A 27,127-nucleotide genomic window follows, 5' to 3' on the forward strand; every position below is an offset into this window, starting at 1 on the left:
TTGGGGGACATTGAGGAGAATTCACCCAAATCTATAGATGTCAAATGATTGGCTTGGTTTCTTAGCCTCAAGGGACTACTAAAAGTTTAATCTGGAGATTCCTTATAAAAAGTTCCAACAAAGCAGATTTAAAAGAGACTATATGGGAGATTTCCCTCTAACCCTGGAGATATTCTGCAGAGATAGTTGTTGACCAGAGGTAAAGTCTGAAGTCCTTCATGAATTTCAATCAAAATTGAATTTTAAGAAGCCAGAACTCATCACAATGACATTCAGGAGAGAGGGTAGAGACAAAGATGGCAGAATAGAAGGACGTGAGCTCACCTCCTCTCATGAAACCACCCAAATCACAACTAACTGCTGAACAACCATCAACAAAAAAGACTTGAACATGCAAAAAAGACATCTACATCCAAAGACAAAGAAGAAGCTACAACTAGATGGTAGAAGGGGTGCTTTCGTGATATAATCAAATGTCATACTTGCTGGGCGGGTGACCCAGAAAGTGGAAAATAATCATCATATCACAGAGGTTCTCCCACAGGAGTGAGAGTTCTGAGACACATGTGAGGCTCCTCAACCTGGGGACATGGCAATGGGAGGAGGAGATCCCAGATCATTTGGTCTTGAAGGCCAGTGGGACTTGAGGGCAGGAGCTCCACAGGATTGGGGGAAACAGAGACTCCACTTTTGGAGGGTGCACACAAGGTTTCATGTGTACTGGGACCCAGGGCAAAGCAGTAACTCCACAAGAGCCTGGGCCAGACCTACCTGAGGGTCTTGGAGGGTCTCCTGGGGAGGAAGAAGTTGGCTGTGGCTCACTGTGGGGGCAAGGACACTGGTGGCAGAGGACCCAGGGAATATTTTTTGGTGTGAGCTCTCCTGGAGGTCACCATTTGGACACTGAGACCTGGCCCCACCCAATAGCCTGCACATTCCAGTTCTGGGATGCCTCAGGGCAAACAACCAACAGGGTGGGAACACAGACCCTCCCATGAGCAGACAGACTGCCTAAAGTTATTCTGATCCCACAGCCGCCTCCAAACACACCACTTGACACAGCCCTGCCCACCAGAGGGAGAAGATCCAGCTCCACACACCAGTGGGCAGGCACCAGTCCCTACCACCAGGAAGACTGCACAAGCTTCTGGACCAACCTCACCCATCAGGGGGCAGGCACCAGAAGTGAGAGGAGCCATGATCCTGCAGCCTGAGCAAAGGAGGCTACAAACATGGAAGGCAGAGAAATGTGTTCCAGATGAAGGAACATCATCAAACTCCAGAAGAACAACTAAGTGAAGTGGAGATAGGCAATCTTCCTGAAAAAGAATTCAGAGTAATGATAGTAAAGATGATACAAGTAACTGGAAAAAGAATGGAGGCACAGACCAAGAACATAGATGAAATTTTTAACAAAGAGCTAGAAGTTTTAAAAAACAAAGAGAGATAAACAATAACTGAAATGAAAAATACTATAGAAGTAATCAATAGCAGAATAAATGAGGCAGAAGAATAAATAAGTGAGCTGGTAGACAGATTGGTGAAAATCACTGCTTCAGAACAGAATACAGAAAAAAAAAAATAAAACAAATGTGGACAGTCTAAGAGACCTCTGGGACAACATTAAATGTGCCAACATTCACATTATAGCGGTCCCAGAAGGAGAAGAGAGAGAAAGAGGGGCTGAAAAAATATTTGAAGAGATAATAGCCAAAAACTTCCCTAACATGGAAAAGAAACAGTCACTCAAGTCCAGGAAGCACAGAGAGTCAAATACAGGACACACCCAAGGAGGAACATGCCAACAAACATTAATCAAATTGACAAAAATTAAAGACAAAGAAAACATTAAAAGCAACAAGAGAAAAATAACAAATAACATACAAGGAAACCCCTGCAAGGTTATCAGCTGATTTTTTCAGCAGAAACTCTGCAGGCCAGAAGGGAGTGGCCCAATATATTTACAGTGATGAAAGGCCAAAACCTACGACCAAGAATACTGTACCCAGCAAGGCTCTTATTCAGACCTGACAGAGAAATCAAAAGCTTTATAGACAAACAAAAGCTAAGAGAATTCAGCACCATCAAACCAACTTTACAACAAATGCTAAAGGAACTTCTCTAGATGGAAAAGAAAATGCCACAACTAGAGAAAAAGAAAATTATGAATGGGAAAGCTCACCATTAAAGGCAAACATACAGTAAAGGTAGGAAATCATCCACTCACAAATATGATATCAAAACAAGCAATCATGAGAAGAGGAGAGTACAAATGCAGGATATTGGAAATGCATTTGAAATTAAGAGACCAGCAACTTAAAACAACTTTTCGTATATATAAATATATATATATATATATACACTGCTATATCAAAACCTCATGGGAAATGCAAACCAGAAAACTAAAATAGATACACAAAGAAAAAGCAACCCAAATGCAACACTAAAGATGGTCATCAAACCACAAGGGAAGAGAAAAAAGAGGAAGGGAAGAAAAAAGAGCTACAAAAACAAACCCAAAACAATTAACAAAATGACAATAGGAACATACATATTGATAATTACGTTAAAAGTAAATAGACTAAATGCTCCAACCAAAAGACATAGACTGGGGCTTCCCTGGTGGTGCAGTGGTTGGGAGTCCGCCTGCCGATGCAGGGGACGCAGGTTCGTGCCCTGGTCTGGGAGGATCCCATGTGCCGCGGAGTGGCTGTGCCCGTGGGCCATGGTTGCTGGGCCTGCGTGTCCGGAGCCTGTTGCTCCGCAGCAGGAGAGGCCACAGTGGTGAGAGACCTGCGTACCACAAACAAACAAACAAAAAATAAATAAATAAATAAAAATAAAAAAGACATAGACTGGCTGAATAGATACAAAAGCAAGAACCATATATATGCTGCCTACTAGAAACTCACTTTAGATCTAGACACCCACACAGACTGAAAGTGAGAGAGTAAAAGAAAGGTATTCCATACAAATGGAAATCAAAGGAAAGCCAGAGTAGCAATAGTCATATCAGACAAAATAGACTCTAAATTAAAGACTGTAACAAGGACCAAGAAGGACATTGCATAATGATCAAGGAATCAATCCAAGGAGAAGATACAACAATTGTAAATATATATTCACCCAACATAAGAACGCTTTAATATATAAGGCAAATGCTAATAGCCATAAAAGGAGAAATTGACAGTAATACAATAGTATTGGGGGACATTAACACCCCACTTTCATCAATGGACAAATCATCCAGACAGAAAACCAATATGAAAACACAGGCCTTGAATGACACATTAGACCAGAAGGACTTAATTGATATTTATAGAGCATTCCATCTGAAAGCAGCAGTATACACATTATTCTCAAGTGCACATGAAACATTCTCCAGGATGGATCACATGCTGGGCCACAAAGTGAGCCTTGGTAAATTTAAGAAAATTGAAATCATATGAAGCACCTATTCCAAACACAATGCTATGAGATTAGAAATCAACTACAAGAAAAAAACTGTAAAAAACACAAATACATGAAGGCTAAACAATATACTATAAGCAACCAATGTATCACTGAAGAAATCAAAGCAAAAAGTAAAAAATACCTACAAATGAAAACAAAACCACGAAGATCCAAAACCTATGGGATGCAGCAAAAGCATTTCTAAGAGGGAAGTTTATAGTGATAAAATCTTACCTCAGGAAACAAGAAAAATGTCAAATAAACAACCTAACCTTATATGTAAAGCAACTAGAGAAAGGAGAACAAACAAAACCCAAATTTAGTAGAAGGAAAGAAATCATATAGATCAGAGCAGAAATAAATGAGAGACAAAGAAAACAGAAGGAAAGATAAATGAAACTAGAAGCTTGTTCTTTGAAAAGATAAACAAAATTGATAAACCATTAGTCAGCATCATCAAGAAAAAAATGGGGAGAGCTCAAATCAATAAAATTAGAAATAAAAAAGAAGTTACAATGGACACCACAGAAATACAGAAGCTCATAAGAGACTACTACAATAAACTATATGCCTGTAAAATGCACAACCTAGAAGAAATGGACAAATTCTTAGAAAGATACAACCTTTGAAGAGTGAACCAGGAAGAAATAGAAAATATGAACAGACCAATCACAAGTCCTGAAATTGAAACTGTGATTAAGAAACTCCAACAAGGCATTCCTGGTGGCGCAGTTGTTAAGAAACCACCTGCCAAGGCAGGGGACATGGGTTCAAACCCCGGTCCAGGAAGATCCCACATGTCACAGAGCAACTAAGCCCGTGCGTCACAACCACTAAGCCTGCTCTCTAGAGCCTATGAGCCACAGCTGCTGAGCCTGCCTGCCACAACTACTGAAGCTTGCATGCCTAGATCCCATGCTCTGCAACAAGAGAAGCCACCACAATGAGAAGCCCATGCACCACAATGAAGAGTAGCCCCCACTCGCTGCAACTAAAAAAAGAAAGCCTACATACAGCAACAAACACCCAATGCAGCCAAAAATAAAATAAATAAATTTATTTTTAAAAATTTATTTAAAAAGAAAGAAACTCCCAACAAACAAAAGTCCAAGATCAGATGGCTTCACAGGTGAATTCTATCAAACATTTAGAGAATACTAAACACCTGTTCTTCTGAAACTATTCCATAAAATTTCAGAAGAAGAAACACTCCCAAACTCATCCTATGAGGCCATAATCACCCTGATACCAAAACCAAACAAAGGTACTACAAAAAAAGAAAAAATAAGTCAATATCACTGATGAACATAGACTCAAAAATCCTTTACAAAATACTAGCAAAGTGAATCCAACAACACATTAAAAGGATCAGACACCATGATCAAGTGGGATTTATCCCAGGGATGCAAGGGTTTTTCAATATCCACATATCAATCAGTGTGATACACCACATCAATGAATTCAGTAAAGTCACAGAATACAAAATTAATATGCAGAAATCTCTTTCATTCCTATACATTAAAAACAAAAGATCAGAAAGAGAAATTATGGAAGGAATCCCATTTACAATCACATCAAAAAGAAAAAAATACCTATGAATAAATCTACCTAAGGAGACAAAAGACCTGTACTCTGAAAACTCTTAAGATGCTGATGAAAGAAATTGAAGGTGACACAAACAGATGGAGAGATATACCATGTGCTTGGATTGGAAGAATCAACATTGTCGAAATGACTGTAATACTCAAGGCAATCTACAGATTCAATGCAATCCCTATTAAATTACCAGTAGAATTTTTTTTTTTAGATTTTTTTGATGTGGACCATTTTTAGTCTTTATTGAATTTGTTACAATATTGCTTCTGTTTTATGTTTTTGTTTGTTTGGGTTTTTTTTTGGCTGCATGTCATGTGGGATCCCAACTCCCTGACCAAGGATCGAACCCACATCCCCCTCATTGGAAGGCATAGTCCCAACCACTGGACCGCCAGAGAAGCCCCCACCAATGGCATTTTTCACAGAACTAGAACAGAAGATTTTAAAATTTGTATAGAAACACAAACCCCCAAATAGCCAAAGCATACTATGAAAGCAAAATGGAGCTGGAGGAATCAGGCTCACTGTCTTCAGACTATATTACAAAGCTACAGTAATCAGTATGGTACTTGCACAAAAACAGAAATATAGATCAGTGGAACAGAATAGAAAGCCCAGAAACAAACCCACACAATTATGGTCAATTAATCTATGACAAAGGAGCAGGAATATACAATAGAGAAAAGACAGTCTCTTCAATAAATGGTGCTGGGGAAACTGGACAGCTACATGTAAAAAAATGAAATTAGAACAAGTTTCTAACACCATAGACAAAAATAAACTCAAAATGCATTAAAGATTTAAATGTAAGACTGGATATTATAAAATTCTTAGAGGAAAATCCAGGCAGAACACTCTTTCACAGCAGCAATATCTTTTTAGATCCACCTCCTAGAGGAAAGAAAACAAAAACTAAAATAAACAAATGGAACCTAATAAAACTTAAAAGCTTTTGCACAGCAAAGGAAACCATAAACAAAACAAAAAGATAACATACAGAATGGGAGAAAATATTTGCAAATGATGAGACTGACAATGGAATAATCTCCAAAGTATATAAATAGCTCATGCAGCTCAATATCAAAAAAGCAAACAACCCAATCAAAAAATGGACAGAAGATCTAAATAGACATTTCTCCAAAGAATACATACAGATGGGCAAAAAGCCCATGAAAATCTGCTCAACATCACTAATTATTAGAGAAATGCAAATCAAAACGACAATGAGGTATCACCTCACACCAGTCAGAAAAACCATCATCAAAAAGTCTACAAACTGTAGACTACAAAAATGTTGGAGAGGGTGTGGAGAAAAGGAGCCCTCCTACACTGTTGGTGGGAATATAAATTGGTTCAACCACTATGGAGAATATTATGGATTCCTTCAAAAACTAAAAATAGAACTACCATATGATCCAGCAATCCCACTCCTGCGCATGTATCTGGAGAAAATTATACTTCAAAAAGATACATGCACCCCAGTGTTCAGTGCAGCACTATACACAATAACCAGGACATGAAAGCAACTAAAATGTCCATTGACAGATGAATGGATAAAGAAGATGTGGTACATATATACAATGGAATATTACTCAGCCATAAAAATGAATGAAATAATGCCATTTGCAGCAACATGAATTGACCTAGAGATTATCATACTAAGTGAAATAATTCAGAGAAAGACAAATATCATATGATATCACTTATCTGTGGAATCTAAAAAAATGATACAAATGAACTTAATTACAAAAGAGAAACAGACTCACAGACTTAAAAAACAAACATGGTTACTAAAGGGAAAAGGTATGGGGAAGGATAAATTAGGAATTTGGGTTCACATATACACACTACTATATATAAAATAGATAATCAACAAGACCCTACTGTACAGCAAAGGGAACTTGACTCAATATTCTGTAATAACATATATGGCAAAAGAATCTGAAAAAGAATGGATATATATATATGTATAACTGAATCATTTTGCTGTACACCTGAAACTAATTCAATATTGTAAATCAACTATACTTCAATATAAAATAAAATTTAAATTTAAAAAAAGAGATTAAAAAAAGAAGTATCTTCCAATGCAAGGATCAGATCAAAGAACATGAATGGAATATTCCTACTGGGACGATTAGTAGGATAACACATCCTTGGTAGGTGCAGAGCCTGTTCACTTATTCTCTGACTTTCCTTGTTCCCTTTCTCCACTACATCCAATTAAGCAGATAAAAACTTTGAGAAAGTTGCCTCTTCCTTCACCAATGCCAAGAAGGACAAACTCAAAGAGCCATTTGTCTGTCTTCCTCTGATGTTGCTTCTTTATGTTTGAGCTATTGGGAGGAGAGAGAGGCAATAAATTCTCTTAATAAAAGCAAAAACTAAAAATAAAAAATAAGCCTATATGGTCCGTCACAAACCTTGCTATACTTATATAAATAACAAGACCAAGTTTATTGAATCTAGACTTATTTTGCAAACAAATTTGTCTTAATTTGGCTATCTTTGATAGAAATGAGGGTGATTTTAGAGAGAAAAATTATCTTTCAATAGAAACCAAAATACGTATTGTGGATATTAGATTCTAGTGCTATTCATTTTCCTTGATGTTTTGTTAATTACCTGAAAACTGGACTGTATCCTGAATTTTTCTAGTTTCCTCCACTACCTGACTACATCTCTCCAAACTAGTGTTTCCAAATTTTCTCCCACCCCTTTGACTTGGAATCATTGAAACTAAAACTGCCTTTTTTTCTGAAGTCCTGCATACTGAAGGTAGATATCTTAATATAAACTTCAGAGAAATCACAGCAGCTCATGTTTAGACAATCTTCTTCGTTCTTGTTGCTATATGGACCACTCAGAAAGTTTACCTGAACATCTGATGACATCATCATGGACATTCAAACTACAAAAGATGCTTTAACCCTGACATTTAGAGATCTTCTCAACTGTCTACCCTCAGAACTCAAAAACTGATATGAAATTTGCCTCAATTATTAACCATTGTTTTTTTGTCTCCATAGCAATGCCTCTTATTAAATACCTGATTGCTTGTACAGTAAGCTTAACTTCTACTTGGAAATACTGCTTTGGAAGAGAAAATTAAGGTAAAATGATCATATGGATGGACTCTAATCCAATATGACTTGTATCTTTATAAGGGGGGAATATTAGAACACAGACATGCACAGACTAAGGGGCAACCATGTGAGGACACAGCGAGAAGGTAGCCATCAAAGGAGAGAGACCTCAAAGAAACTAAACTTGATAACTTGATCTTGGACTTCTAGCCTCTAGAACTTGGAGAAAATATATTTTTGTTGTTTAAGCCACCTAGTAGCCAGTGTGGTATTTTGTTATGGCAGCCCTAGCAAACAAATACAATCACTATTAGGGAAAAAAAAATCATGTGCTTTGTTTTTCCAGTAGAATGATTTTAACACTGATTACTTCTTACCTTGAGATTATAAAAGACGGTGATAAACATTACTGTAGAGTATATATGAGCTGTGTCCTATGAAACAAAGCTAGTTAACAAACACCTCTCAGCTGTAGATGATGCCATGTGTTCATCTGGTCAGCAAGAGGACATGAGTGGAAAGGAGAACCTTTATCATGCTGCCGGTTTGCTAAGTGGTTTCATATTCACTAAGAAAGACTTGTCAATGGATACTGAAGAATAGATGTGAGGTCTCTGTGAGGTCTTTGTGCCAAGTCTCTGTGTGGTCTTTGTGCCAAGTCTCTGTGTGTTGTCTCTGGGTGAGATCTCTGTGTGAAGCCTCTGTATGAGGTCCCTTTGGAAGGTATCTCTGGGAAATCTGTTAAATCTGTGCTAGGTTTCTGTCTGAGGGTCTGTGAGGCAACATGAGGTCCCTCCCTGTGTGGGGTCTCAGTATGTGATCTCTGAGAAAGGTGTTTGTGTGAGAAGTCTCTCTTTAGAGGTGTGTCTGTGAAGTCTTTGTGTATTGTCTCTGGGTCTCTCCATTTCTTTTTTCTTTTGGTCTCTCTATTTCTTGTCTTACTGTACCTTATGGAAGACGGAGCAGCAAGAGAAGTACAAAGGGACTTGCTTCTTTCTGTTTTCTTGTTGTTCCATCAGCATCACCTGTCTGTGGCACTTCTCCCAGCAGGAGTCAGGGGGGTCCAAGTCCAACTTCCCCATATTCCCAGAACTCACTTCTGGGTGTCCCTGAGAGGACCCAGCAGCAGCCAGGCTCAGGTCACAGCCCTGTCAACTCTTTCCTCTGGGTACCGACCCCTCCCACAAGTCCTGGCTCCACTCTCACTGCTCTGCCCATTCTGGAGGCTGCCTTGGGAATTGGGGCCCAGAGGTAGGGCCTGGCTCCAGGGAGAAACCAGGGGTGTGAGCAGTCCTGTGCTCACTCTGCCCCCTCCACCCCAGGTCCCAGCATTTCCACATGTTGAGGGACCTGACTGGTATGGGGGATGGGGTCCATTTCTGTTGTCATCTGGATCAGGGGCATCAGCTGGAACAGAAATCTCCACAATGGGAAAGACACCACCTGGAGCTGTGTCCACCATGCGCCCTGCACATGGCAGAAAGTGCCAAATCACTCTAGAGAAATTCTTCCTCATCTCCCTGCTTTTCCATATGGATGGGGGTCAGGAGACAAGAAAAGCTGTGCTAGAAGCAGATCAGTGGAACACTCCTGGATTGCACCCTGCCCCATCCATTTTGCACAGGTCACCTCCACACCACCACAAATCCTGTCTGATTGTTTCTTCACCTGCCAGGGTCTGGGGTGATCAAGGACTGTGAGACAGGCAAGGCTTACTACACAATCACAAGCCAGTCCCCACCTCTCCCCTGGAGCAGTCCTTGGGCCATGTGTTTATGTGAAGGTCACTAGACTAGGAGTCATATCCCACGTTCCCTAGTCCTGGCTTTTACACCTATTGCTAAGTTATCCTTTCTAAAAGTCAAGAGGTGATGATGTGTAAGCTTATTAAATATAGTATTAAGAGATTAACCTTCCCTGATTTGCTTTACTTCTATAAGTTTGACCTTCTGTTTTGACCTAAAGGTGGTTTCTCTAGGTCTGTGATCTTAGAGTTGGAATAGGGTAGAGACCCTGGGGTGGGGCTATGATGAGCTACTGGACCCTTAACTTTTCCTCCCCTTTAGGCCTTTAGATGGTGGTTGTATGTCAGGGGGCTGCTCTTTCACTGCACATTTATGGGAATATGGTACCACTTTGCCTCCTTCCTTGGATCCAATGTTTTTTCTACACCTACATCCCACCCTAAATTCACAGTGTTTGACCAACAGATAGTTACTACACACAGTCACACCCCTATTCCATTCATCCAAAACTCCTTCTCTGGGGTTAACATAGAGTGGAAGGTAGGTGACCCATGAACATAGCCATTCAATTGTATGGGACTGGGCTCAACACAGCCCTCAGCAGCCTCCCTGATACTCCCCCCACCTACACACACAGAGCTGGAAATGCCATCCTTGCTGCTGCTCTAAAGTGTAGGAAAAACAGAGGTGGGGGAGGGTGATGCTGTACATTTTTTTATGGCTAAGCTAAAAGGGGTTCATAGGGCATATCTCAATCCCAGCCTTCATCAGAGAGAGAAGGAAGGAGCTCTTAAGAGCAGATGTTGTATATTGCCTACCAAGAGATCCAGGGGCAAGATTTCTCCTGCTTCTGAACTCAGAGCCCATACTCTATTCCCCCCAAACTTCCATCCACTTGGCTCTGACACTTCCTGGAGCCTGAATTGGAATGTCCAGCCCTATAGTGTAAACCTATCCACTACAGTTGCATAAAGTTCAAAGTAGCAGAGAAGAAGGAGAAAGACTGGTTGAACCAGATCCTTGTGTGTGGGCTTCATAGGTTTTTCCCATCTCATTGTTAGAGTAGCTTTGGTTTGTGTAATGACAGTATTATAAGGTGCAATGAAGGGACACGAGACAAGGAGCAAGCTTGTGATGCTACTGTCAACCTCCCTCCATGCCCCTCCCTTCTAGAAGACAAAATGCACAGCACAGACAGCAGCCATTGCACTATGCTCTTATGAGAAAGAAAGAAAAAAAAATATATGTATCGGGGAACATTAAATATGTTGGAAGTGCTAATGAGAAAATCATTTTCTCTACATGGACTGAATTTTTACTTGGAGACATGTTTTCCTACTAAAGGGAAGACTAAAGAAAGATTTTACTGTTGACCAGGCAAGACACCTCCCCAAAGATGACAATGCCTTGGACAGTGTTGATGGCGGGCTGGGGTACCTGGAATCCTTGGCCCATACTGACAGGTACTAACTGGAAACAAACTCTTCTTGGAGGGCGAGGATGGGAGGCACATTAGGCCCAGCTGCTCATCGTCGAATCTTACACTTTTCAAACTATGTTGGTGTCTGACTTCCCTTTCCCTGATAGAACAACTCTGGCCCTTGGAGGTGGCTTGATGACTGCAGGCTATATAACCCATCATTCTCCCTTGCTCTGGGTAGGAGGTAAGCCTATGGTAGCAGAAACACCCACATACTGGGGCTTGGAATTCCTGTTTGTGTTCATTTAACTTTGTGGCATGAAGTCCATGGTGAATTGCTATTTTTTCTTCTAGGATCTGTCCAACAGCTGTCATGAGTGCCTGACCCTCAGCAGTCTCACTCTTCAAGATTTATCTGCTTTTGACTGATCTGTGACTCTGGGCAGTGGCTGATATGGGCTTGAATTTTTGCAGAGCATCTCGACCATTGAGTTTTTATTGGGGAAAATCCACTTTAAAAATAGCCTCGTCCTTTTTCTGAAGAGGCTTTCTGGAGGGCTATGTTTCTTCTCTGGCATGAACTGGAGACATTTGCTCCCAACAGAGTCTGTTATTCCCCTGACCTGGGCAGGGCGGCTCATACTTCCAGCTTGAGAGGTCCCTAATTCTTTAAACCCTTCTTCATGCTCTCCTGGTTTATGCTTCCTACAGTCCTCTCTTTTGTAAGTAGGGGCAATCATCTTGCTCTGGCTCTTCCATGAGTCCTGAAGTTTTGGGCTCCTGCTGCCCTAGGTTGCTCCTTTGGGCTTCCATAAGGCCACTTGGCTCCTGGGAAGCTAACCTGTCTCTGGTGGGGACTCTCTGGGGATGGCACTGAGGCACCTGAGAAGCCAAGTTGTCTGCAGCAAGGAACATGTGTTTGGGAAAGTCCTGAAGCTGGTTGTCTGATTGTACCTTTACTTTGGACTTAAACTCACTAGTAACCTCCATGTTAAGGCATGGCTCACCTGGATGTTGGAAAACAGACATTCTAGGTAGTAGGAAATTTTAACTGGTCCCTGGTACCTCTAAACTCCTCATATGTACATATGTGGTTTGGAATTTTGTCAACACTTTGGTTTCCAAGATAACACTAGACTGTGGTTGAAGAGCAGGGGACTCCTTGGCCTCCACAGCCTCCCTGGCCTCTTCACCTCTCAAAGATTGGGATCCTAAGTTCACCTCCATCACTGTTACCCTATGGCAGGGGTCTCGTGAGGCCTGGCCACCATTCTCCTCTCTTGGCTCATTCCTGACTATTTCTGAACTTGGACCTGGCTGTCCCTCTTGACCCATTTCACAGTCTCACTCTTCCAGGTTCTGCCCACAAGGCTGAGTGTGAGGGATGGAGAAGGTGGCCTGCCCTCCTGTCCAGTCAGAGAAGCCTTTGAGGGCCCATGGTAGTCACCAGATGGAATCCCTCCCAGGGCACTCTGGATTTCCCTACACACAAGTGAGGGGACAAGGAGAGGCCTCATCAGGGTAGGAACTGACTCTCCTGTTATCACCTCCTCTCCTGAATTAGCCTGAGGAGGTTTTCCCAGGAACTCAGCAAACTTGACTATTGAGTGGGACCCAGATACACAGGTGGCTGAAGGGGAAAAGGCAAACTGCAGAATGGTGGAGGGTTGAAACTTTTTCAACTTAGATTTAGGGGCTTGAGGACCTTGAGGGGTAGGGTCCACCTGTGCTTCACCAAAAACCTTATAATATGTGCTTCCAGCACCTCTCGAGTGTCTGGATCAAGGAAGGAAACCCTACAGGAGGTGTTCATACAGGGTTCCCAACCCTTCAAGATTTCTGGTTTCCATGTGAATATCGGACTTGGGAGAAGCATGCTCGAGGACAAGGCAGGATTGACGCACATTCACAGGAATCAAACCCTCATTGATCTGCCCCAACTTTTTGCCCAAATGGCCTTTCAAAATGTTTTCTAGATTCTTGTCTAAGCTCCTTAGTAAATCAATTCCTGAGTCACTCCTCAAGAGCCTCAAGTCACTTTTTGACTCCTCAGAGTTCACCCCCTTAAACTTCACTAGGGAGCTTTCTGAGCTTCTGGAGAGATCTTTTGGGATCTTCCCCAGAATATGTCCCAGGCCCTTGCCCAGTTCCTGACTTAGCCGGAACCCCACCTTCTGTGCATCCTTGTTGCTTTCACCTGTAAACAAAGAGGGCTGTGAGGGTCCATGCTTGTCCTTTGCCTGGCATGTCCCTGGTAATTCTCCCTGAAGCTGCCTTATCTCTAAAGGCTCTTGGATCCTTTGTGGCAGCTCCCACCGGTGTTGGATGAGCCACTTTTGGAAGTGTTCTTTCAGTTGCTTCTGGAGCTCAGGACTGATTGGAAAATTCTCAGGAAGGATGGAGGCAACCCAGCTGTCCTCAGGAATGTTGGACGTGAAGACACTAAAGAGTTCCTGAGATCTTTTGACTACAGAAGATAAAGCCCACCCATTTTCTAGTTGCTTCTGCAACAAGGACCATTCTGAATGTTGAATCCCAGTTGGGGTAAGAAATTGTACCTTATTCTGGGCTGTAGGGCAAGGTACTCCACAGGCCCTAATCTGGGGTAGAGAAGAAGGTGGCAGGATTGGGAGAGAGGATTTGAGATGTGCCTGGGTTTGGACCTGAGCCAGAAGTGGAGGCTGGAATTGAGGTATTGTTGGAATAAAGGGTCGAGATTGGAACTCTAGATGGGACAGGGGCTGGAACTGGAAAAGCAGTGGAGATATTTTAGCTTGCATTTGAACTGGGCAGGCATTCGAAATTCCATTGAATAAGAAAGAAGGAGACTGTGGTGCTGAAAAGCTCTCGGAGATCCAGGCAGTAGCCACCAAGGATTCACTGTGCAGAGAAGGGAGACCCCAGAAAAACTGGTTATATTTCTGCTGTAGATGGTCCCCCAAGACCTTGGGATATGAGAACTGCTGAAGACAAGGCAGCTGCTCTGGTTTGTCTTTTATGCTCCAGAAAATTTGGGGGTTGTAGTGTTCTGCTCAGTACCTAGTGATTTCAGCATATTCCCCAAAGAATTCAGGTGGCAGTTTGGGCTCATTTGTTTTAGATGTGATCCATTGTTTTCTTTTTCCTTCAGAATCTTGATCTCAACTCTGTTTGTGACTTGTATCTCCAGGAGGTTCTGGTCATCAGAGTTGAGCAAAAGAGGGGTACTCACCTCTACCTGTCTGTCTGTGGGGCCTACACAGAATGAGGCCTCTGGTGGGTCGTGGGAAAGGTGCTTTTTTTGGGACTTGCTCTGTGATAAGGTTGATAGGCACAAGGATTTGGTAGCTGCCTGCCACCAGGACAGGGCTGAAATTGGACAGCTTGAGTGGCCAAGGCCTGAGATGGCTAGGATGATGGAAGATGACCAAGGAGTATGTGGAGACATCCTCTGTGGGACAGTGCCCAGTGGTAGTACCATTGAAGAGTCACACTAAGTAAGAGTCAGAATTGAGTCTGGTGGTGGTAGGGCAGAGGAGGCTGTCAGAGGGCAGGCCTATGAATCAGGCAGACATGATGTGGGAGAGGAAAGAGCAAGTGGCAGGGGTGAAAGGCTATCCAGTGGAAGAAAAGGCTCTGGTGACTGAGAGGCACTCAGGGATGTATGTGAATGAACAGAAACTGAGGAGGTCGTTGGGCCTGGAGAAATGGAAGAGGCCAGATGTAGACGGCACTTGGTAAGAGGAACCAATAGGGATGTGGCAGGAGCAGTATCTTCCACAGGCTCCCTGCATGGCTGGTGGGCTCCAGCAGGCACTGCTTTGCACATCTCACCAGGAGGGTCTTGACATGAGAGCTGATGAAAGTTGTCCTTGCCAGGAAGCCTTCCCAGGCAGCTGTAGGAGAGCAGATGGGGCCAGGAGGGCTGGACAGGACAGGCAGGGGTGGGCACCTGCAGCCCAAGAACCCTCCTCTGCCCCCACACTGACTTCATAATGCTCCTGCTCTCCCTCACCCTAGGGCTTTAGCCATGCCCTCCCATGGCTCCCCCTCCCATGACTGGGGTCACATTATAGTCTCTGGGAGGAAGGATGACCCAGGAGAGAAGGGGAAAGATTCTTTACCTTTGCAGAAGTGAAATCAGGTTGTGAGTCCCCTCCAGTTCTTCCAGGCAATCTCTGCAAGCTGGAAATCAGGATACTGGGTCATGGCGGTGAAGGCAGAGGCTTAAGAGTCTTTCAGGAGGCTGAGTGCAATGGCCCTTTAAGGGAAATCTTTGGAGGATTAGACTCTGGAGCCCAAGTATCAGTGTCCAAGGCCACATGTCCCTGACCGTGATGGTAAGGATCACTTGAAAAGGGTTTGTCCTTTGCAAAGTGCTTCCATGTTAATTAACCCCTGTAGCCCTTACAACTGCCCTGTAGGGGAGAAAGGTCAGTGGTCATCACACAGAGGAATCTGAGCAAAGTTAAACAACTTGTCCACAGTTGGACTTGGAGGTCCCACTTCCCAACCCAGACACCAATGGTCCACCACAGTCCACACACCCCATTTCTAGGTCCTTATGGCTTCATTCTAAGCACAAATTTCTGGGAAGTATCTGGGCTCTGATCTCCTTCCAAGGAGCCTCCCCAAGGCTCTGTTTCCTGAAGAATAAGCTCTGCCACTGGCATCCTCAGAGACCATGAAGCTGGGCCCTCAGGATTAGGAGAGATGGAAGCTAACCCTCGGGGGCATGCAGGGCTGAATGGCAAAGGCTTAGCTTTCAAAGATCTACTTTTCTTCCTACTCCTGCTCCTCCACTTCAGCTCTACTTGATGCTGAGAGATAAGAAAAAATGAGGGGCTAACACCCAGCTCTCACTGTCCTCTATCTAGGCAAGCTGTGTTCATGAACAACATGACTTTCTACATTTAACTAAAACTCTGTGCGGTTTTTTCACCTTTTACTTATTTTTAAAGTGGATAACAATATTTTCAGTTTTTCTTCTTTGAAGAGTGCAAAGGATTTTTTAAGTTTTAATCACCATAGATTTCTTCTGTCACTGTTCCTCTGATCAAGAAACACACACATTCTCAGACTTAAATGCTCACGTGAGCTTTGTCAGATAGGATTCTGCTTCCCAAGGCCAGACCTCCAATCCAGCCTCTTCTCTCAGGCTCTCAGGGGCTCAGCATTGCCTTTAGATCAGCCCCAAAACAGAGGAAGGTCTCACTTGAGACACCCGCTGTGGGAAGGTGGCTGCTGAACCAGGGCTCAGGGATCAGCCTTTCTGCAGAGACTGAACTCTTAGTAATCCAGTCCTTGACCATTAGTCACTGCATTTGGGACTTGCCCTGGAACCCTCTACCATACCTGAACTCCTGGTCTAAGATCTTGGGCTAGAAATCCTCATGCCCACTCTAACCCCTCTCTGGCCTGCCTTTTCCCTAGAAGGATGATGTTCTATACTTTTCTGAGAGTTCCCATCTCAGGAGAATCTCTAGGTGGTTTAGAAAAGTGGAAATAAGAATAAGAAAAAAAGAGATAATCTCTGCTGGGATTAAGCCAAAGGTTTCTTACCTTCCTGATGTTTCCATATTTCCTAGGTGGTGCTAAGAATGGATTACTCTGGAAGCAGGGGAGTAACATTAGGTAAAGCCCCAGTCCACACAGGAACAGCAAGGATGATATCAATCACCCAGGCAGTCCGGCTGGATCTCAGCCAGATAGCAACAATGTTTTTCAAAAAAAAGAGATTCTCTATCTTCTGAATTGCATTGCTGCCCTCAGGCAACAGAGCACTGGGAGTTCACTTAATGGCAGAAACCCAGGCCTGCATCACAGAGCTGTGGCCTTGTCACAAAGGGCTCCTGAGTGTGGGGGAGGGAGCAATAAGAGAAATAGGCTGAATCACTGCCCCTCCTTCCCATCCAACCCCACAGACACCTGCACCCTCCTGGGGCTTCCAGATCCCTCCTTCCAACTACTCTCATTCTGTCAGAGAGACCTTAGCCAATTTTCTATTCATTCCATCTGGAACCTGGTTGCTTCATCCATTAGAGATCTTTACTTGAGGCCCACCAGTTTTATAACTCTTGAAAATCTTAAGTTGACCCTGGAAGATTGGCTATTTCACAGAAATTTTTACACTCAGGATTTCCTTTGTCCTCAGCTCCAACTTTCCCACATCATTTTTATGTCTTGTATAAACCCAGAGATAGAACTTGAATTTCTTTTACACTTATTTAGTTTTGTGAATTTTGAATAGTGTATGTTTTGCCTCATTTTCTATCAGAGGGAACTACACACAAAAATTAACATAATTTATTTTTCAAAATTCATAAGTATGAAAGAATTATAAATAGTTATGTAATAGGGAAGAACAAATCTGACTCCACATTAGATCTTTTTTACTTTAATCTTTATGCTTTGTTGCCGGAGCTAACTCTGTCCATCCCTGTGACCCAGGCTGGCTCTGCACTTTTTGTAAAACAATGTTGCCTATAGCCTGAAATATACAGGATAGCCTATTTCTAAGGCTCTGACTTTTAAGAGCCCATTCATGGAGATTAAAATTTGCAGAACAGAGAATAATAATTGTTTTGTTGGAGGTTTACAGGAACATGTGACCTGATCAGGATCTGACCCATCTAGCCAGCTGCTAGAACAAAGGATCCAACACCAAGATATTTGCAACAATTAGCCATGCCCCTCCCTCACCTTGCTTTTAAAAAGGCTTTGCTGAAAGCCTTCAGGGAGTTTGGGTTTTTTCCTGGGCATGAGCCACACGTCTTCTTGCATGGCACTGTGTAAACCTTTCTCTGCTCCAAACTCTGATGTTTCAGTATTTAGCCTCACTGTGCATCAGGCACACAGACTTGTATCTGGTAACAGTTAAACCTTCAAATGATATTTTTGTAAGTTTGTAGCGTTTATAATTCTGGAGTTAGTAAATCTTTAAACTGCACAAAAACTTTGGGGACACACGCACATACACACGTACTCATTTTCCTTAACCAATCTAGTACTTTCAAATCCAATAATCCATAATTTTCTACTTAAAAAAATCTTTCATATGTTGTCTCAACCCAATTTCTTAGTTTGCAACGATAAGACAGTCCCCACTCTCCAGGTAAATTTTGAAATATGTGGTCTTAATCCATTAGGGCTGCTATAACAATATACCATAGACTGGGTAGATTAAAAACAACAGACATTTATTATCACAGTTCTGGAGGCTGGGAAGCCCAAGATCAAGTCACCAGCATGGTCACCTCGTAGTGAGAGCTCTCTTCCTGGTTCACAGCTGGAGCCTTCTCTCTCTATCTTCATATGATGGGAGGAGGCTAGAGATATCACTGGAGTCTCTTTTATAAGGCACTAAGCCCATTCATGAAAGCTCATAAGCACTTTTGCATGACCCTGCCTCCTATCTTTAAGAGTTAGGATTTCAACATGTAAATTTTGAGAGAACATGAACATTCAGACATGTGCACTCATACTATACCCAGAAGCTAGGAATGGGTTAGGGTGAGCCAAGGTCCTGACCCTAAAGGGCTGTAGGGTGAAGAGTAGGACTAGGGGGTCAAACCCTTGGGGCTAAGCCAGGTCTTGAGCAGCCTCTTCATATAACCCTAGTGTGTTATGTATGTATTCTCTTTTCTGAGTGTGCCTTGCCTTCCCTGCCCCATTCTCCCAGGCCCCTGAAGCTTCAAGTCCAGCCTGAACCATATAGAAAGGGAGCTTTGAGTCTTACACAAAATTCCCTTATGACATCACCCTCTATCCTTTAGCAGTAACACAAGATTCACTGAAGGATTCGCATGGTAAATTTGTCTTAATGCCCCATGAGGGCTTTAAAATAATGTGTATTCTCTGCTTGTTGGTCATAATTTTATACAGTTTTAGTGGGAACGTGGGCATGTGAGTTTATTTGGCTATATTGCCATGAATGTGCACTTTCACAAACATATCTTCTACATCTACTATTTTTCTTACAATCTTTTCCTCCCATATGATATTCTCACCTTAATTCAACCTTTTATCAAAATTTAGATTTAGGTCTGTCACCGGGTGGACATGCTTTGTAATAAAATAGCTTCAACTGAGGAGGTCAGTGGAAGGCCTTCCATGAGTAAGCAAAGGATCGCAAACTACCATGTTAAACTTAAGCACAAAGCAAAGTTTATTTAAGCATAGGTACACTCTCAGAGAGGGAGAGAGAGAAGGAGAGAGAAAGAGCAGGCTATTTCTGAGAACAGGCTATTTCAGTGAAGTGAAGCAAGTCCAAAGCAAAGTATATCGAAGCAAAGGTACACTCTCGGGGGTGGGGGTGGGGGTGGGGGTGCTGTTTCTGCGAATTGAAAGCAGCATTCCTATAAAGGCTTAAGAGCGCTTTTAAGGAGCATTTTGCAGGGAGGTGGGGGTGAGTGACAAGGGATCATTATTTGATTGACAGTCCTGAGCTATGTAACAAGTATTCTGCTGAGCATGCTCTCATCCTTGAATCCCCAAGAAATTCCTACTGGGTGGGGGGAGGGGCAAAACCACACGTAATTTATTGTAATTATGGTATAATGAGTTTGGATTTACTATAGGTTATACGCCTCTCTGGTCTGGGCATGCACAGCCTGGAGAAGTCCCCTCGTGTTACTGTGCCTCTCTTTATCAGGATAAGCTGCCCACCACACGACCATAGTTTCGCCCGTTCTGGGTGGAGTCAAGGGAGAGTCCCCAGATGGCTGGGTGTGACTCAATTTCTTCTTCTTGTCTTTCTCACCACTGTCACCTCCTTGCTGCTAATGTCTGACTAACTACTTAACAGGTCTTCTTTGTATTCATATTTGCTGTCTAAATTTTCTCTATTACTTTATTTTCAATATGTTTTGTTTGATGGGTTTTTTTTTGAAATTTAAAAATCTTATGATAACATTTACCTTGATTTATTTAATTGTTGTTCTACTGTTATTGATTTCTGCCATCTTATTTTATGCTTTATTTTCTACATTTTCTTTATTGTTTCTTTTTTTCCCTTCTATGGCATCTTCCATTTTACAGGTCAAGGGTACTTATGTTTGTTTGACATTTGGGAATTTTTAATACTGTAATGGTTTTATATCATGAATTATGTTAATTTTCTCCTCAATTTCTTACCTGTGGATGAAAAATGTTCCCTGCCATATCAGTAGACAAAGGATGTTGCAGCCATCAAGTCAGACATCAAAGCAGGAACCCTCAACTGTGCACCTTGAGGGGATTCGGGATGGAGAAAAACAGGGTACTGATTCTAGAGTTAAGGGGCACATCAAAGGAATGATTTCAAGAAGCCCAGATTCTTTCATCTTCTCATACATAAAAACGTGCTAAAGTCCTTAACTTGAGATGTCTAGTTTCCTTTAATTAATAGTAATCTTTTGATGTTCTGACTACCTGGTTTTTGTTGACTCCTCCCTTAGGTCTTCTGAGCAGTTCCTCAGAGTGATCTGACAGGCTGTGTTCTGGGCTTAAGTCCTCAGAAAATCTGCCAAATAAAACAATTCTCCTTTTGGGTTGTGCATATTTTTCAGTCAGCAGTCTTGGCAACCAATGAAGGGGCCCAGAGCAGACTTTTCTTCTTTGCCTGAACTCTATGAGGATCCAGAGTCTTGGCACCAGCAGAGGCTTCTTGGGCCTGTCCACTTTCTCAGAGAGTCCAGACGAATTTGGGCGAGTCTCTCTTGGTTCTTGGATCTCCTGTTTTGGTTGATGATCCTAAGTTTTATTCAGTGGTGTTAAACTCTTCTCGAGTAGTAGGTTATCCTTGAAACTTGGTTTCAAGAAGGAGTACCTAGGTCATCCTCAGTGAAAGACACTGGGAAGATTTTTACTCAGTTTAAACACTGAGAGCTTATCCTCTGTAGAAAAACACTGGGAAGACTTTTGCTCAAGTGGATTAGCCTCACTTAAAAGACACTGGGAAGATCTTGCTCAGTTTAGACACTGGTTTATCTTCAGTTGAAAGACTGGGAAGACTTTGCTCAGGTGAAAGACACTGAGTAAAATTTGGACTGGGTAATTAGGTGGAAGACTAACTTGTCTTACTTGAATTGGCTACTTTAATAGAGTTTGTCAAAATAAAAGTGATCTTCACAAATTGAACTCAGAATGGGGAACTTAGCTTTCAATACAAAAGAAAAAGGAACAACAGATTTCCAGCCTCCAACTGATACCCTGGCCAGGTTTATGTACATACAAAATTTACATTTACAAGTGCTTACTTACTTGGGACTTAAAGAAAATCTTGCCCTAAAATGACTAAGATAAGCCTCTTTTATTGCATATGCAGTTAAGTTAGATTAGAAAAAGCTGGCTTGATAAAAACATCTTTTCAGAATTCTGACTTCAAAAAAACAAAAGGCTTTCTAGGGGAAACTTGCATTTCTCTTCCTGTGTCTTTGAAATATAAGTGTTCTATCTGATATACTTCAGTGTGTGTGTGTGTGTGTGTGTGTGTGTGTGTGTGTGTGTGTGTGTGTGTGTGTATGTTTTGAGAACTTGGTCGCTACCATCCAGAAGTACTTATATGGTGTGTGTGTGTGTGTGTGTGTGTGTGTGTGTGTGTGTGTGTGTGTGTGTGTGTGTGTGTGTGTGTATGTTTTGAGAACTTGGTCGCTACCATCCAGAAGTACTTATATGGTGTGTGTGTGTGTGTGTGTGTGTGTGTGTGTGTGTGTGTGTGTGTGTGTGTATGTTTTGAGAACTTGGTCGCTACCATCCAGAAGTACTTATATGGTGTACATTTGGTAGCCAGTCAAATACACTGGGATTCTGAGTAGTCTTTTGTCTGACTGTACCAATTCTCAGGGGCTTTTTGCCATCTTAACCTTCATTGTGTCAGCCTGTAGTACAAAGATCATTACTTTCTTAAACTACTTTTGGGAGTAAATTTTCTGGATCTTATTTAGACAGCATCCTTTACACTCTTTTGTGGGGAAGCCTCTTGTGTCTTATTGGTTTGAGTCACTATTAAGGTATACCTCATTTATGGCCAGATAATGGATCCTTCAAATTGGAGAAACTTCTAAATTGGTAAATTTTTAGAGAGCTCTCATTATAAACAGCTGTTTTATTGGCTCATATGGGGGGAAAAATGTTGGAAATTAGACATATAATGGTTAACCTAAAAACTCCTTTAGTTTCAAACAAACCCAAAAAATTGGTTTGGGAAACCTTATTTGTGGTCTCTGCTTCCCCTCAATGGGTCTTACAGATGCTAATAAAAACATTAGAATAATTATTGTTAATTAGGTTAAGTAACAGGGAAAAAAACTGAAGGAACAGTCTAGAAACTTTTTCCCAACAAGGTGGAAATTTTAAAGGAACTTCTCCTAAATGAATAAGAAATCTTTAGATGGTTATTTTAAAGTGTGATAAATAAAACAGACATTAATGAGATAAATCAAAGATTGGATACAACACTACCTAAGATTGGATGGGCCAAAGAGATCTCCTACTTGTGCTCAATATTAAAGGGTCAGACCCAAACAAGTCTGCCCTATTTACTCCAGTTTAAAATATGTATATTTTATTATATATAAATTTTATACACGTAAAATTACACTGAGATACCTGACCAACAATTACTTGGGGCAAAAGTTAGACCAATTAATCAAGTTAAAAGATTGACAAAAGTGCCTGAGTCCCTTGGCTAAACCACTCTCTGGGGACCCCAGAGTCTTTCCTACAAAACAGATAAAATGGTTGGGGGACACAAGAAAGGAAAGATTTTAGAACTCCTGTAAGACCAAGACTTGATTGGATCCTAATGGAAACTAAAGTCAAAGGTACAAAATTGATTGAATTGAGATGAAAGTTTATAAAAATTGGTATGTTTAAATGGGCATTGTATAAGATAATTACCTCTCCTTTGCCTAATTATATTGTGTGGGATAGACATGTTTCACTGGGGAATTCTTCCCCTGCTTGATATTATAAGATGGCATATGAAGGAAATATTAATTAAACATGCTAAAGGAAACCAGTGGGATTACCTGAGCCTATACAATATAAGGTAAAAACTGAGAGCTAATATTTAAGGGATAATAAAAATAAATAATGGAGACTTTACTCTGGGTCTAACCTGTGCACTCAGAAAGAGGGTCTTTGTTGAATGCCTTATGCAAGTTTTGAAGGTATGATAAATTAAACCATAAAGTTCTAGACTATAGAATTCTGAAATTTCAGTCTAGTTGGAAATCTTCTCACTGATACAGAAAAGCAAATTAAAGAAAATGTAGTTGGGCAAATCAATCTTTTAATATTATTTAGGTGGCAGGCCAGTTCTTTGGGGAATTAAAAGCAACTGTCTGTGTCTCGCAAATCGGTACAAATCAGAAACGTAAATACAGACCACAATGACCTGAGACCGAGCCTAATTAGCTAAATTAGGTAGAACCTGAAACCAAGGTTAAAAAAGGGGGAAAATGTGGCCTTTTAAAACTCAAACTGCTGATTAGTCAGTCAAGAAGACGGAGGAGTAGGAAGATATGGGGTTCATATCTCCCCACAAATGCATCAAGAATACATCTACAAATGGAACAATTCTCACAGAGCACCTGATAAACACTAGCAGAGGACCTCAGGCTCCTGAAAGGACAAGAAAGATCCCCACATAACCAGGTAGGACGAAAGAATGAAGAAGGGAAAAGGAAGAGCAGATGAAGTGGGACGTGACCTGTGACCCTGGGCGGGGGTGGGGGGAGAGCTGAAGATGAGAAGAGGTTCCCGCATCTGGGGAAGCAGCGGGGAGAGAAGCTGGGGCAGAAGGAGAAATTTGGTGGCTCAGAGAATAGTGCAGCAACCAGTCTGTGGCAGGCAGGAGAGAGTGAGGCCTACACAAATGGTCTGGCCACAGCTCTGCATGTCCCAGCCCCTGGTGACCACTGGTGCACATGGGGGCTGAATGTTGGAATGTGGGGTTTGAAAAACAGACCCAGGAAGGGGAATGATGTTGGCTGTGAGGAGACAGCTCAAGGGGATAGGATTGAGGAGCTCCACAACAAGGAATACTCCTGGAGGAAGCCCAGACCACCATAGAAGAAAAGTGCCATGATTGAGTGATGCACAAAGGGCGGGGCCACCATTGCAGCCTCTCTCCTCATGCACTGGCCCCTGCCTCCACAGGCACTAGGAAGGGCTCCTGCCAGAGTGGCTCACATGCCCCCAGCCATCATCACCTCAGCACTCTCCCGTGTGGGTGGCCCATTTGCCCAGCTTGCCACCTTGACTACCTCCTGCCTGACAGGCTCGCACATCCCATAGCCACTCAGCACCCTCTCATCTGGGCAGCCTGCCTGCCCTGATTGCCGCCTCTACATCCTCCTGCCTGACAAGCTCATGTGCTCCAGTAGCCTTGGGAGCAGACGTCAGTGGGTGGCCCACATGCAGAGATGGGGCTGAAACCACAGCTGAGTTCCAGGGAACATGCAACTAAGGAAGAAGAGCTGAAATCTCGCCTCATGGCTGTGCAAATCATGGCATTACATTCCCTCTTAGGGCTTCCTAAATTCAGCACCTGGGAACATCCCAGCGGACAAGTGCTCCTGAAGTTGAGACAGGTCTGGCTTTAGCAGCTGTGGGTTTTGTGGGCACGTACATGCTGGGGTTTGGCCAGGCCAGAGTCTGAGCTGCCTCCATATCTCACATAGTGGGTCCAGGTACACAATTACTGCAGTACTGGGACCTGACCTTGGTGGATCTGGGCCAGTGGCCTGGTGAAAATGATGCCTGAGTCACCAGGGCCAGTTGCTGGCATAACCATGGTTAAGGTGGGACTGAGAGCAGTACCAACAGCAGTGTACTTTGTAAGCCCACACAATGGGTGAAAGGAGACAAAACAGAGCATACCCACAGGTGAACACCTCTATAGGAGGAATACTCAGTGGCTTCTTTCCAAGTAGGAGTGCTCCAATCCTCCCTACCTCACACCACAGATCAGAAGCACAGCTAAGAAACAGATCTGAGGGCCTCTACTCCAATGACTAGGGATCAGAACTCAACCCTGACAAGGCAGTGACAACCACAGAGGAAGGGAATGCCCCACTCAATATCCAGTGCAAGCTCTGGTCACCACAACACCAGTCAAACCCCCTATCAAGGTGATAACAGCCAGCATACACTAAGGAAAGAGGTAGCAGATATCTATACTAAAAATAGCCTTTGCACACACACACACACAAAAAAAAAAAGAAAAGAAAAAAAAAAAAGAAAACCATGCAGGCTACACAGGAATATTCCCACATAAAAATAGCCCTCCAAGACAGTCTGTGGGTCAGGCATGGGGAAGAAGAACCCACAGAGCATTTAGCCTTGAAGGCCAGTGGGGCTTGAGTGCAGGATCTCCACAGGGCTGGAGGAAATAAAAACTCTTCAAGGGTGCACATGCACTGGGACCCAGCACAAAGCAGTACCTCCATAGGAACCTGGTCAAGACCTACGTAGGAGTCTTGGAGGGTCTTCTGGGGAGGAAGGGGTTGGATGTAGCTCACTGTGGGGGCAAGGGGAGTGGCAGTGGAGGCCCCAGGGAATATTAATTGGTGTGAGCTCTCCTGGAGGATCCCATTTCAACACCAAGGCCTGACCCTATCCAACATCCTGTCTGCTCCAGTGTTGGAATGCCTCAGGCCTAACAACAAGCAAGACAGGAACACAGACCCACCTATCAGCAGACAGCCTGCCTAATGTCATACTAAGCCCACAGACACCCCAAAACATACACTTTGACACAGCTCTGCCCACCAGAGAGAAAAGACCCAGCTCCATCCACCAGAGGGCAGGCACCTGTCTCTCCCAACAGGAAGCCTACATCAGGCCCTGGACCAATCTCACCCACTAGAGGGCAGACACCAGAAGCAAGAGGAATTATGATCTGGCAGCCTGTGGAAAATAGACCACACACACAGTAAGGTAGACAAAATGAGATGACAGAGAAATATGTTGCAGACAAAGGATCAAGATAAAAAAGCCTACAAGAACAACTAAATGAAGAAGAGAGAGACAATCTATCTGAAAAGGAATTAAGAGTAATGATAGTAAAAATGATGCAAAATCTCAGAAAAAGAATGGAGGCTCAGATCAAGAAGATACAAGAAATGTTTAACAAAGACCTAGAAAAACTAAAGAACAAACAAACAGAGATGAATAATACAATAACTGAAATGAAAAACACACTAGAAGGAGTCAATAGCCAAATAACTGAGGCAGAAGAATGGATAAGTGAGCTGGAAGATAGAATGATGGAAATCAGTGCCATGGAACAGAATAAAGAAAAAAAGAATGAAAAGAAATGAGGACAGTCTCAGATACTTCTGGGACAATGTTAAACACACCAACATTCAAATTATACAGGTCCCAGAAGAAGAAGAGAAAGAGAAAAATATTTGAAGAGATTATAGTTGAAAATTTCCCTAACATGGGAAAGGAAATTTCACCCAAGTCCAGAAAGTGCAGAAAGAATCCTATACAGGATAAAGCCAAGGAGGAACATGTGGAGACACATATTAATCAAACTGACAAAATTTAAATACAAAGAAAAAATATTAAAAGCAACAAGGGAAAAGCAAAAAATAATATACAAGGGAATCCCCATAAATTTATCAGCTGATTGTTCAGAATAAAGTCTGCAGGCCAGAAGGGAGTGGCATGATATATTTAAAGTGATGAAAGGCAAAAACCTACAACCAAGAATACTCTACCCAGCAAGACTGTCACTCAGATTTGATAGAGAAATCAAAAGCTTTGCAGAAAAATAGAAGCTAATAGAATTCAGCACCACCAGACCAGTTTTTGCAACAAATGCTAAAGGAACTTCCCTAGGCAGGGGGAAAAAA

General features: G+C 42.4%; 1 protein-coding gene across 1 annotated transcript; it reads right to left on the reverse strand.

Moving 5' to 3' along the window:
• Window positions 1-9,270: 9,270 nt before the first annotated feature.
• Window positions 9,271-24,935, reverse strand: LOC132522674 (spermatogenesis-associated protein 31A3-like). Its single transcript, XM_060153226.1, is given in 13 exon segments — window positions 9,271-9,602; window positions 11,318-11,759; window positions 11,924-12,068; window positions 12,070-12,307; window positions 12,649-12,987; window positions 12,990-13,132; window positions 13,134-14,310; window positions 14,313-15,175; window positions 15,404-15,464; window positions 15,691-15,697; window positions 16,842-16,934; window positions 16,936-16,978; window positions 24,814-24,935. Coding segments are annotated over 13 exon segments (4,005 nt in total).
• Between the last annotated feature and the right edge of the window lie 2,192 nt (window positions 24,936-27,127).

This window comes from Lagenorhynchus albirostris, chromosome 7 (assembly GCF_949774975.1).
Source record: "Lagenorhynchus albirostris chromosome 7, mLagAlb1.1, whole genome shotgun sequence".
Classification (NCBI taxonomy): domain Eukaryota; kingdom Metazoa; phylum Chordata; class Mammalia; order Artiodactyla; family Delphinidae; genus Lagenorhynchus; species Lagenorhynchus albirostris.